The sequence below is a fragment of the Cebus imitator genome, unplaced genomic scaffold (assembly GCF_001604975.1).
Source record: "Cebus imitator isolate Cc_AM_T3 unplaced genomic scaffold, Cebus_imitator-1.0 Scaffold823, whole genome shotgun sequence".
NCBI lineage: Eukaryota > Metazoa > Chordata > Mammalia > Primates > Cebidae > Cebus > Cebus imitator.
The window spans coordinates 262,168-274,830 of NW_016108138.1; the positions used below are offsets into that span (position 1 = coordinate 262,168).

General features: G+C 41.5%; 1 protein-coding gene across 1 annotated transcript; it reads left to right on the top strand.

Annotated features, from left to right (window-relative positions):
* The first annotated feature begins 82 nt into the window (after nucleotides 1–82).
* LOC108297635 (zinc finger protein 92-like) lies at nucleotides 83–1,749 on the top strand. The gene is made up of 2 exons (XM_017520298.2): nucleotides 83–551; nucleotides 636–1,749. Exons 1-2 carry the CDS (start codon nucleotides 226–228, stop codon nucleotides 1,030–1,032), a joined length of 723 nt encoding a protein of 240 aa, XP_017375787.1. The 5' UTR covers nucleotides 83–225; the 3' UTR covers nucleotides 1,033–1,749.
* The last annotated feature ends 10,914 nt before the right edge of the window (nucleotides 1,750–12,663 follow it).

Genomic DNA, 12,663 nt, shown 5'->3' on the forward strand with positions numbered 1-12,663 from the left:
AAAAAAAAAAAAAAAAAAATTTGTTGCACCAATGTGGATGAGTCTAAAGTTCACAAAAAAGGTTATAATAATCATAACCAGAGTTTGACAACTGCACAGAGCAAAGTATTTCAATGTGATAAATATGCCAAAGTCTTCCATAAATTTTCAAGTTCAAACAGACATAAGATAGGGCATACTGGAAAGAAACTTTTGAAATGTAAAGAATATGACAGATCATTTTGCATGCTTTCACACCTATCTCAACATAAAAGAATTTATATTAGAGAGAATTTCTTCAAATGTGAAGAATGTGGCAAAACCTTTAATTGTTCAACGCTTACTTATCATAAGAGAATTCATACTGGAAAGAAAGCCTACAAACGTGAAGAATGTGGCAAAGCCTTCAACTGGTCCTCAAGACTTACTGAACATAAGAGAATTTATGCTGGAGAGAAACCGTACAAATGTGAAGAATGTGGCAAAGCTCTTAATCGATTTGGAATTTTTACTAAACAGAAACTAATTCATGCTGGAGAGAAACCCTACAAATGTGAAGAATGTGGCAAAGCCTTTAACCAGTTCTCAAGCCTTACTACACACAAGGCAATTCATACTGGAGAGAAACACCACAAATGTGAAGAATGTGGCAAAGTTTTCTCCTGGGCCTCAAGCCTTAGTGAACATAAGAGAAATCATACTGGAGAGTACCGCTACAGATGTGAAGAATGTGGCAAAGCCTTTAAAGAGTCCTCACTTCTTACTAGACATAAGGTAATTCACACTGAAGAGAGACCCTACAAATGTGAAGAATGTGGCAAAACTTTTAACCGGTCCTCAACCCTTACTATGCATAAGAGAATTCCTACTGGAGAGAAATCCTACAAATGTGAAGAATGTGGCAAAGCTTTTAATCAATTCTCAATTTTTACTAAATGTAAGATAATTCATGCTGGAGAGAAACCCTACAAATGTGAAAAATGTGGCAAAGCCTTCACCTGGCCCTCAAGCCTTAGTGAACATAAGAGAAATCATAAACCCCTCCAAATGTAAAGAATGTGGCAAAGTCTTTAAAAAGTCCTCACTTCTTACTAGACATAAGGTAATTCATACTGAAGAGGAACCCTACAAATGTAAAGAATGTGGCAAAGCCTTTAACTGGTCATCAACCCTTACTCATCATAAAAGAATTCATATTGGAGGGAAAACCCTAGAAATGTGAAGAAGGTGGCAAACATTTTAACTGTTCCTCAATTCTTACTAAACATAAGGTAATTCATGCTGGAGGGAATCCTTAAAGTGTGTGGAATGTGTCAAAGCCTTTAAGTAGTCCTTGAGGTTTGCTACATATAAGACAACTCGTACTGGAAAGAAACCCTACACATGTGAAGAATGTCGGAAAGCCTCCAACAGATCCTCAATTCTTAACAGACATAAGATGATTTATACTAGAGAAACTCTACAAACCTGAAAGATGTGACAATGCTTTTGGCAACACCTCAAACTTTTCTAAGTATAAAAGAAATCATATTGATGAGAAATCCTAGAAATGTGAAGAATGTGATAAAGCTTTTAAATGGCTGTCACACTTGATTGACTGGAGAAAACTACTAGTGTGAACAATGTGGCAAAATATTTAACCAATGCTTACACCTTATTGCACAGGAAAGCATTTATACTTGAGAACAAAGGTTCAAATATAAAGAAAGTGTAGGCTGTGCATGGTGGTGGCTCATGCCTGAAATCTGAGCACTTTGGGAGGCTGAAATGGACAGATCACTTGAGGTCAGGAGTTCAAAACCAACCTGGCCAACATGGCGAAAACCCATCTTTACTAAGAATGCAAATAAATTAGCCAGGCATGGTGGCAGGCATCTGTAATCCCAGCTACTCTGAAGGCCAAGACAGGAGAATTGCTTGAATCTAGGAGGCACAGCTTGCACTTGGACAAGGTTGTACTACTGCACTCCAGCTTGGACTACAGGTAGAGACTCTGTCAAAAAAAAAAAAAAAAAAAAAAAAAAAAAAAAAAAAAAAAAGGAAGTGTGAAAGTCAATATCTGCCCACATTCAACATCAGAGAGTTTATGCTAAATAAAAGCATTAAAAATACAATTAGTCTCAAAAGATCTTTCAGAAATATAAGCCCTTAAGGTTCAGAAGAATGTTTATTCCGAAGACAAACACTACAAATATACAGAGGGTTGTGGTACTTTTACTTGTATCACAGATTTTATTGTTGACATTTGGTACTAAAGGAAACCCCTGAGGCAGTTGTTCCAACTTTGTTTAACATCAGGGAATTTATATAATTTGGAAAAATATTTTTTCAAAAACTACAGATTATAAAACACCAGAGAGTTTATACTAAAATATATTTTTGTGGATATAGTAAATATTAAAAAAATTAATCCAATATTAAGTTCATGTAAGTATCAGGGAATTCACAGTAGAAATATCTGTCTCTCAAACGTTAGACATTACACTAAATCGAATTGCTGAGTATAGTAAAAAATCCAAAAATAAAGTTGGTAGAAAACCTATTTGTATATAACTTTAAAAGAACTAGATCTTGGTCGGGCTCCGAGGCTCACACCTGTAATTCCAACACTTTGGGTGGCCAAGGCATGTGGATCTCAAGGTCAGAAATTCAAGACCAGCCTGGCCAAGATGGTGAAAATGTACCTCTACTAAAGACTACAAAAATTAGTTGGGTGTGGCGGCAGGTGCCTGTAATCCCAGCTGCTCAGGAGGCTGAGAAAGGAGAATTGCTTGAACCCAGGAGGCAGAGGTTGCAGTGAGCCAAGGTCATGCCACTGCATTCCAGCTTGGGTGACAGAGAGTCCGTCTGAAAAAAAAAAAATCTTTGAAGAGTTATATTTAGTATACTTATTTTTCTTTTTTGGAAATATACATTTTTTTTTGGCCAGACACAGTGGCTCACATCTATAAGGCCAACACTTTAGGATGCTGAGGTGGGCAGATCACTTGAGGTCAAGAGTGAAAGACCAATGTGGCCAACATGGTAAAACCCCACCTCTACTAAAAAGTAATACAAAAATTACCTGGGCTTGGTGGTGCACACATGTAGTTCCAGGTACTTGGGAGGCTGAGACATGATAATCACTTGAACCTGTGAGGTGGAGGCTGCAGTAAGCTGAAATTTTGCCACTGCACTGCAGCCTGGGTGACAGAGCAAGACTGTGTCTCAAGGAAAAACAACAACAACAACAAAAAATATATATATAGATAGATAGATAGTTTGGAAACTGAAAAATGATGGAATTCAAGTTTCAATTACTTCATGCTATTTCTTCATTTCTATTGTATTCACATATAAAAGCATGTGATCAATTCTTGCTGCACCAAAGATTTGGGAGACTCTTTTTATTAGGTGGTTATTGTTTAGGACATCTCTTATGGGCAAGTATGGACATTAAAATGTAAGATGGTCCATGCCCAGAGCTGTTTGTAAAGAAAAAAAGAATGTAAGATGCAAGATGAAAAGCTAAGTAGAGGGTTTCACCGTGTTGGTCAGGCTGGTCTGGAACTCCTGACCTCAGGTGATCCAAAAAAAAAAAGAAAAGAAAAGCTAAGTAGAAAGCCTCTTTGTGGTTAACTTATAGAATTGGGTGATGTATGAGGTAGCCATTCTGAGTAATATTCCTTTGTGTGTTTTGTTTTTGAGAGGGAATCTCATTCTGTTGCCCAGGCTGGATTACAGTGGCATGATCTTGCAAGCTCCTTTTTCCAAGTTCAAGTCATTCTCCTGTCTCAGCCTCCCAATAGCTGAGATTACAGGTGCCTACTACCATGTCCAGCTAATTTTTGTATTTTCGTAAGACAAGGTTTCATCATGTTGGTCTTGATCTCCTGACCTCAAGTGATCTACCCACCTCAGCCTCCCAAAGTGCTGGGTTTACAAGTGTGAGCCACTGCACTCAACACCAAGTAATCTAATGCATTATTATAAGAAAAGAATCATCCTTAATTATATTTAAAATTGAATCAAAATTAATTAGTATGTCATTTTAGTAATTGTACTTTTATGTGATAAAACTACATTTTAACGTCTCTAGTATTCTTTGCCAGTGGCAAAGAAGTTAAATATGGTTCCTGTAGGTTAATTTTTTTCTTTTACATTTAAATTTATTTTTCTCAGTTTTTGTGTGTACATAATATGTGTATCTATTTATGCCATATATGGTATATTTTGATAGTTATACAATTTATAGTATACATTTATAGTATGCTATAAATTGTATACTATAAAATTATAGTATACAATTATATAATTTATAGTATACAATTATACTGTACAATTTGTAGTAATCACATTAGGGTAAAGAAAGTACTTATAACCTCTGGCTTTTATGTTTTTCATTACAAAAAATTCAATTCTGCAGTCTTAGTTATTCTAAAATGTACAATTAAATTGTTATTGACTACAACATTTTTATGGTCATTATAAAATTTATACAAGCATAAATAAAATCAATATACACTCAAACCAATAGTGTGCAAGCAATTTTTTAAATTCACATTTCAACCAACACTTGTTTCTTCTTAATTAGTGTCATTCTAACAGAAGTGATATCGCCTATTTTTTTTTTTTGCTTCCCTTTCCCTGATAATAGACAGTGACCATTTTTTGAATGATCTATTGGCCACATGTATGTCTTTTTTTGAAAAATATGTAAGCCTTTTTCTCATTTTTAATAGTTGGGTTTTTTAAATTTTATTTTTAATTTTTTAATTTTTTTTTTTTTGGGGACAGAGTTTCGCTCTCGTTACCTAGGCTGGAGTGCAATGGCGCGATCTTGGCTCACCGCAGCCTCCGCCTCCTGGGTTCAGGCAATTCTCCTGCCTCAGCCTCCTAAGTAGCTGGGATTACAGGCACGTGCCACCATGCCCAGCTGATTTTTTGTATTTTTAGTAGAGACGGGGTTTCACCATGTTGACCAGGATGGTCTCGATCTCTTGACCTTGTGATCCACCTGCCTCGGCCTCCCAAAGTGCTGGGATTACAGGCGTGAGCCACCGCGCCCGGCTATTTTTTAATTTAAAGACAGGGTTTCACCATGTTGGTCAGGCTGGTCTTGAACTCCCGACCTCAGGTGATTCGCCCACCTTGGCCTCCAAAGTGCTTAGATTACAGGCGTGAGCCACTACGCCCAGCCTAATTTTTGTATTTTTAGTAGAGATGCGGTTTCACCATTTTGGCCAGGACGGTCTCGAATTCTTGACCTTGTGATTCATCCACCTCAGCCCCCCAAACTGCTGGGATTACAGCTGTGTGCCACCATGCCTGGTCTGTATAGTTTTTATATTAATCCTTATATGGACTGGATTCTTGTCTGAGACACAATTCCAAATTTTGACTGCCTGTAGCTATGAGATTTAGTGTGCTGTATTCAAGTGGGAGCGTGACAATTCTTATTTTCAGCTGGGTGAGGATACAAGAGTCACAGTCTCATTGCTGTGTTGGGCCCTATCATGACACACTGTGCAGCTAAAGGGCTTTAAAATGTACACCTGAGAGTCACTATCTGCTCTGAGACCTTCATGCCTGTATGGATTCACAATCTTACTCATTCCCTAGAATCAGGAACGAGATTGAACATCTCTCTTATTGGCTGGATCCAGGTATGAGAGTTATCACCGTTCCTGTGATCTGAGTCCATCAATGAGTCACCATGGGAACTGTGGCCATATTCAGTTATGATCATCACAGGCCCAGAACCTAGGGATGTGAGGCTCCTGCCTGAGCCCTGCCTGCAGCGAGCCTGTGACATATGTCTGCATCCATCACCTCAGAGTTGTGATACATTTTCTGCCTGAACTTTGCCAACAAGAAAAATTGTGACATATTTCTGCACCCAGCAACCTGTTGATGTGTCTCTCCTGCCTTGGATTGTCCCACAGAGAGCATTGTGACATACTGCTGGGCCCAACACCCAGGTGAGCTGACTTTGTTCCTGTTGTATTGCTTTCAGGAGGAGATTTTTAAATATTCTTGGCTAAGCATGCTAATGATGTGACCCTTCAACCTGGTCTCTGCTTTCATAACAGACTGTGACATATCCATGGCCTAGTGCCTAGGTGCTGTGTCTCTCCTGCTTGTTCCTACTGAGAGGTGGCATTGTGACATATACCTTGGTTCAGCTCACAGGTACAATAATGACTAGCATATCTTGTGTGTTGAACCAGCCAACAGAAGAGAGACTCTCATATTTAGGCTTACAAAAATGAGTAAGGCCCTGTGTCTCCTCTTTCTAAGAAGCTTATAGAAAGTTACTACTCTCACCCACCCTCTCACATTGACAGAGCCTACAGGTGATGTTTTGAATCTCTCATGCAAATGCAGTCTACAGCTTAAATTGTGACAGTCATACCTCAACATCAAGCCACAAATGGAATGGTTACTCATGTTTAAACACAGCTTTTAGGCAGATGAAAACTCTCCTATCTGGACACGATCAATAAGATGTTGACTTTCACACCTGGGCTTAGGGCCACAGGTACAATCAAAGGTCCCTCTAACATGAAAATTTCAGAGCAAATTTTGACTCTCGTGTATTGTATAAAGCCACCGAGTGGTACGGAGATTGTTCTAGCAGGGCCCTGCACACAAGTGAGATTGTAACTCTCATATGCACACCCAGGCGAGAGTAAAGATTGTCATTGTTTCACATGAACACAGCTCACTGTTGAGGTTCTGAATCTCACACCCTGAGGTGGCTAAAAGTTGCAAACTTGACTCTCATACGTGAATCAGTTCCACAGTGGGTTCATGACACTCAAATTAAGATTCAGCAAACCCATGAGGCTGTGACTTTACTTACAAAACACAATTCACAAAACGAATGGGGGTCTCAAACTGAGATCCTGTTGACCACTGAGATTGTGACTTGTGTACTTAGAACTACCATACGGAAGTTGACTCATGCCCAGAATGGGGACATGTGTGAGATTGTTAATCTCAACCCTGGACCTTCTGTAGGTGTTATTGCTACATATGCTCCAGTCCAGCACCTGAGTGGTTCGACTCTACTGCCTGGACACAGGTCACACATGAGATTGTAACATATAACGGCACTGAGCAGAGGGGGCATTTTGACATCACTGGACCTTGCACACAGGTCATGTGTCTCCTCTGGTGCCTTGATGCTGCCCACAGGAGGCATTGTAATATACCAGTGGGTCCTATGCCCATTTGATTTAACTCTCCTGCCTAAGCCCTGCCTATGCAGAAAATTGTTTCATATCTCAGACCTGTCACCCAAGTGATATGACTATCTTTATTTGCCTGGTCTTAGGTCTTAGGGGAGAATAAAACATATAACTTTGTTCATTACTGAGCTGATGTGACTTCTCTTGTCTTCTGAGGTTTTGCTCACAGGGGAGATTGTGACATAAAGCTGGGCCCAAAACCATGGTGATGTTACTCTTTTGCCTTGGCACTGTCCTCAGAAGGCATTGTGACACACTGCTGTTACCAGCACCAAGGTGAAGTGTGTTTTGTGTTTGGACCCTGCCCACATAGTGCATTGTGACATATCTTTGGGTTCATCAACTATTTGATTGGACTTTCTCCCCTCACCACATCTTTGCCTATAACAGATATAGTGACATACATCTGGGCCTACACCTAGGAAATGTGATGCTCCTTTTTTGCCTGGGCTGTGTTTAGAAAGAAAGAGTGATGTGTTGCTGTTTATCACCTAAGTGATGTGACCCAGCACATTGCCTAGTGCAAAGGTGATGTGAAACTTCTGCCTGGTCCCTGCCAGTGGGAAATTGGACTATATCTCTGGGCCCATAACCTAGATAATGTGAGTGTCCTTTTCTTTTTTGAGTGTGTCCACAGTGGAAATTGATATATTGCCAGTTCTCACACCCAGTTTTTGTGACTTTCCTGCTTGTGTCATCCCCACATGGGGTATTGTGACATATTGCTGAATCCAATACCAAGATGATATTACTCTTGCCTGGAATGTTGTGACATCTCTCTGCACCCATCACCCAGGTGATTTGACTTCTTTCTCCTGCCTGGTCCCTGCTCACAGGAGGCATTGTGATATATCACTCAGCTCAGCACCTATATCATATGACTCTCCACTCATGCCTCATTGATGCTCACTAGGGTTATTGTGAAATATGACTTGGTCTATCCCACAGGTTTTGTGACTTTCTTATTCCTGAGCCCTAACACAGAAAGCATTGGGATATACCTGTGTGTCATTGCCCAGGTGAGGAGATTTTTCTGCATAGGCCCTTTTCTTAGGGGGTATTGTGACATATTGCTGGACCTAGCACCTAAATGACGATGTGACTGTCTTCTACTGCTTGGGCTCTGCCCAAGATGGAATTGTGATGTATCACAGAGCCAAGAATCTAGGTGTTGGGACTCTCCTCTTCTGCCTGGGCTCTGCGTATATTCTATGTTGTGATACATGGCTGGGATCAAAACCTACGTGATGTAACTCTTCTACCTAGGCCCCGCCTACAGGGGTATTATGATATCTTTTTGTTCATCACTCATATGTTGTGACTCACTTCTGCCTGTGTCCTGACAAAAAAGGGTACAGGGGCATGTCCCTTGATCTAGCACCTAGGTAATGTGACTTTCTTATTTTTCTGGCCCTTGCATATATGGGGTATTAAGACATATGGCTGATTCCTAAATCAATAAGATTTAACCATCCTGCCTTGTCCCTGCCAACAGAAAGCCTTTCTACATATCCCTGAATCCATCACCTAGGATATGTGACATATCCCTGACTACATCACCTTGGATATGTGAGTTTCCTTTTCTGCCAGCATTCTGCCCACAGGAAAGACTGGGACACAATGCTGGGCCCACCGTTGAGATGATGTGTCTTTCCTGCCTGGGTATTGCCCGCAGGGAGCATTGTGACATATCACTGGGCCCAGCACCCAGGTGATGTGACTATGCATCCTGTGCCCTGCTTTCAGGAAGGGATTGTAAGATATCCGTAACTGAACACCCAGGTAATGTGACTCTTCTACATGGTCTTTGTCCTCAAGGAAGATTTTGACATATGCCTTGTCTGGCTCCCAGATGAGATGACTCTCCTGCTCACTCTCTACCCACAGGCATGATTATGACATATATCCTTGCCCATCTCACAGGTAAGATGTTGACCCTCTTTCCTCAAACCTGTCAATATAAGAGATACTTTCATAGCTAGGCTTCGTGAAATGGGTAAGGTCCTGCATCTCCTCTTTGTATGAAAGTCATAGGAAACTGTAACTTCCTTGTATCTTATATCAAGCCCTCCAGTGGTACAGAGGATGTCATCTCAGGGCCCACAAAACAAGCAAGATTCTGTTTCTCATACACACACCCAGCCAACTGTTGGGATTGTCTCCCTCACATCTAAAAGAGCCTACTGGTGAAACGCTGAACTCACAGGCAGACATAGTCTGCAGTTAAAATTCTGACTGTCATATGTGAACACCTGGTCACAGTTGGGATGGTGACTCATTCATAAACACAGTTCATATAGAGGTCAGGACTCTCCCATCTGGATTCAGCCAATAGGAGAGATGTTGACTCTCATATGTGGACTTAGGGCCTCACATACAATCATGGGTGCATACCGCCATGAAGGTCCCAGAACAGATGTTGACTCTCTTACATAGTATACACAGCCCTTGAATGGTAGAGAGACTGTCCTCACAGAGCCCAGCACACAGGTGACATTGTGACACTCCTTTGGACAGGTGGCCAATAGTAAAGATTGTCATCCTTTTACATAGACACAGCCCACTTGTGAGGCTCTGAATCTCCCACCTGGAGCAGTGGAAAGTTGGATAATTAACTCTCATACATGGATCTGGTCCATAGGGGGATTGGTGAATCTCAGACCAAGATTCCCCACAGCTGTGAGGCTGTGACTGCACTAAGGGAAAGCAGCTTTCAGAAGGAATTAAGTCTCTTTTGTACAGATCCAATTTATTTTTGAGATTGTGGCTCATGTACTCAGACCAAACCTACAACTGGGACATGTGTGAGACTGCTGAATCATCCCTGGACCTTCCTGTAGGTGTGATTCTGATGTAAGCCTCTGCCCAGAATCTGAATGATATGATTCTTTCCTGGGTCTACCCTCTAGTAGAGATTATAACATGTCATTTTGCCCAGTACTTAGCTGATGTGATCTATTCTGTCTTGGCTCTGCTCATAGAGGATATTGTGATGTATTTATAGGCCCTGCACTCAGGTTATGTGATTTTTGCCTGTGGCCTGCCCACACTGCCTATTTTGACTTACTGAACAGTCCAGCACCCAGGAGATTTTACTCTTCTGTCTGGGCCCTTCCTACAGGGGCATTATGAAATATTTCTGTGTCCATTATTTGTGTGTGGATATGTGTTTTGAGACAGAGTCTCGCTCTATCACCCAGGCTGGAGTGCAGTGACACAATCTCAGCTCACTGCAACCTCTACCTCCCAGGTTCAAGCAATTCTCATACCTCAGCCTCCAAGTAGCTGGGATTACAGGCACCCACCATCACGGCCAGCTAATTTTTGTATTTTTAGTAAAGACATGGTTTCACCATGTTGGCTGGGCTCTTTTCAAACTCCTGACCTTAAGCGATCCACCCACCTCAGCCGTCCAAAGTGCTGGGATTACAGGCATGAGTCACCATGCCCGGGCATACCCATGTGTTTTGACTCTCTTCTGCATGATTTCTGTTAATGGGGGGATTGAGATGTGCCTCTGGGCTCAGCACCCAGCTGATGTGACTTGTCGCTTTTTCCTATGGTCTGCTCACATAAACGATAGTGACATATCGTTAGGCCAGATAAAGTGACATTCTTGTCTTGATTTGATCCTGCTCTCAAAAGTCATTGTGACATATTGCTAGGCTCAGTACAAAAGTGGTTTGAGTCTTCATGCCTGGACTCTGCTTACAGGGGAATTGTGACATATCTCTGGGCCTATCAACTATTTTATGTGACCCCCCTTTTTCACCTGGGCTTTGCCTATAGAAGACATTGTGACATATCGCTCAGTTCTGCACCCAAGTGACTTGACTTGCCTCTTCTGCCTGGGCAATACTTACAGGAAACATTGATATATGTCTGTGGCCCCAACATGTAGATGGTGTGACTTTTTTTCTTTTTTTCTTGGACCCATCCACAGTGGGAGTTGCAGCATATCACTTGGCTTACCGTTTGTGTGATGTGACTCTCCTCTCATGTCTAGGCCCTGCCCACTGAGGTGATTGTGACATGTATCTGGTGTAGCCCCTGGGTTATATGATGCTCCTCTTTTCCATGAGGAAAGAGGATGCATTGTGAAATTACAGCATGCATTGTGAAATCTCTGGTTTACTCACCTTGGTTATATGACTTTCTTTTATTTGCCTTTCCATCAGGGGGCATTGTGACATATTGCGGGGTCCATTATCTAGATGATGTGACCCTCCTCACCTGCCTGCATGTCACCCAAAGGGGACATTGTGACCTATCTCTGAACTAATTTTCTACATAATGTGCCTCTTCTCTGCTGCCCAAGACATGCCTATAAAAAGATTCTTTAGGCCCCTGTGACGCATCTCTTGGCCCGGCACCCAAATATCATGACTTTCCTGACTGGGCTCTGTCTAGAGGAATTATTATGATATGTCACTGGGCCCTGAACACAACTTATGTGACTCTTCTGCCTGGGCCTTGCCCTTAGAGGGGATTGAGACATACTCCGGGTGAAGAATCAAGGTAATGTTACTCTTATTTCTCAGCCTTTCCCAAAGGTAAGATTGTGACATATAACTCAGCCCAGCACACAGATGAGATTTTTACTCTTGTATGCAAACCCAGCCAAAAGTTACTATTGTCACTATTACACATGAACAAAGACCACTGTTGAGGTCCTAAATCTCATATATGAACATAGCCAAGAGTTAGAATTGGGACTGTCATGTGTATGTCTTACCAGAAGTGAGATGGTGACTCATTCTGGATTCAGCTCACAGGGATGGTGATGGCTCTCATGCCTGGACCCAGCTAGTAAGAAAGATGTTGACTCTGGTAGCTAGACTTTGGGGTCTGGGCTCTTTAACTGTAGGAAGGTAACAGAAGATTATGACACTCTTGTATGTTGCATAAATCTCTTGGGAAATACAGAGCATCATTACAGGGCCCAGTTCCCAGTTGAGATGGTGACTCTCCTATACACACCTAGCCAACAGTTTGAATTGCCATGCTCATACATAGGCGGAGCCTATAGTAAGGTTCTAAATCTTACACATGAGCCTATTCCACCATTGAAATTGTGACCGTCATATGTGGATCCAGCCTGGTTGGATGGTAACAAATTCCTGAACCCAACTCACTTGCACAGTGAACCCAGCCAATAGAAGATATGTTGACGCTTGTACCTAGGCTTAGGTCAACAGGTAAGGTTTTGGGTTTTCTACTTGTATAAACATCACAGAGGATTATCTCATTCACTTATAATGTATAATGCCCCAAGGGTGGTAAAGAGAATGTCATTACATAACTCAGCACAAAGTAGAGATTGTGACTCTCACATGCACACTCAGCCAACAGTAAGAACTCATTCACACACATGGAGAGAACCCACTGGTGAGGTCCTGAATTTTACTCACAGATGCAATCCACAGTTGGATTTTTTTTTTTTTTTTTTTTT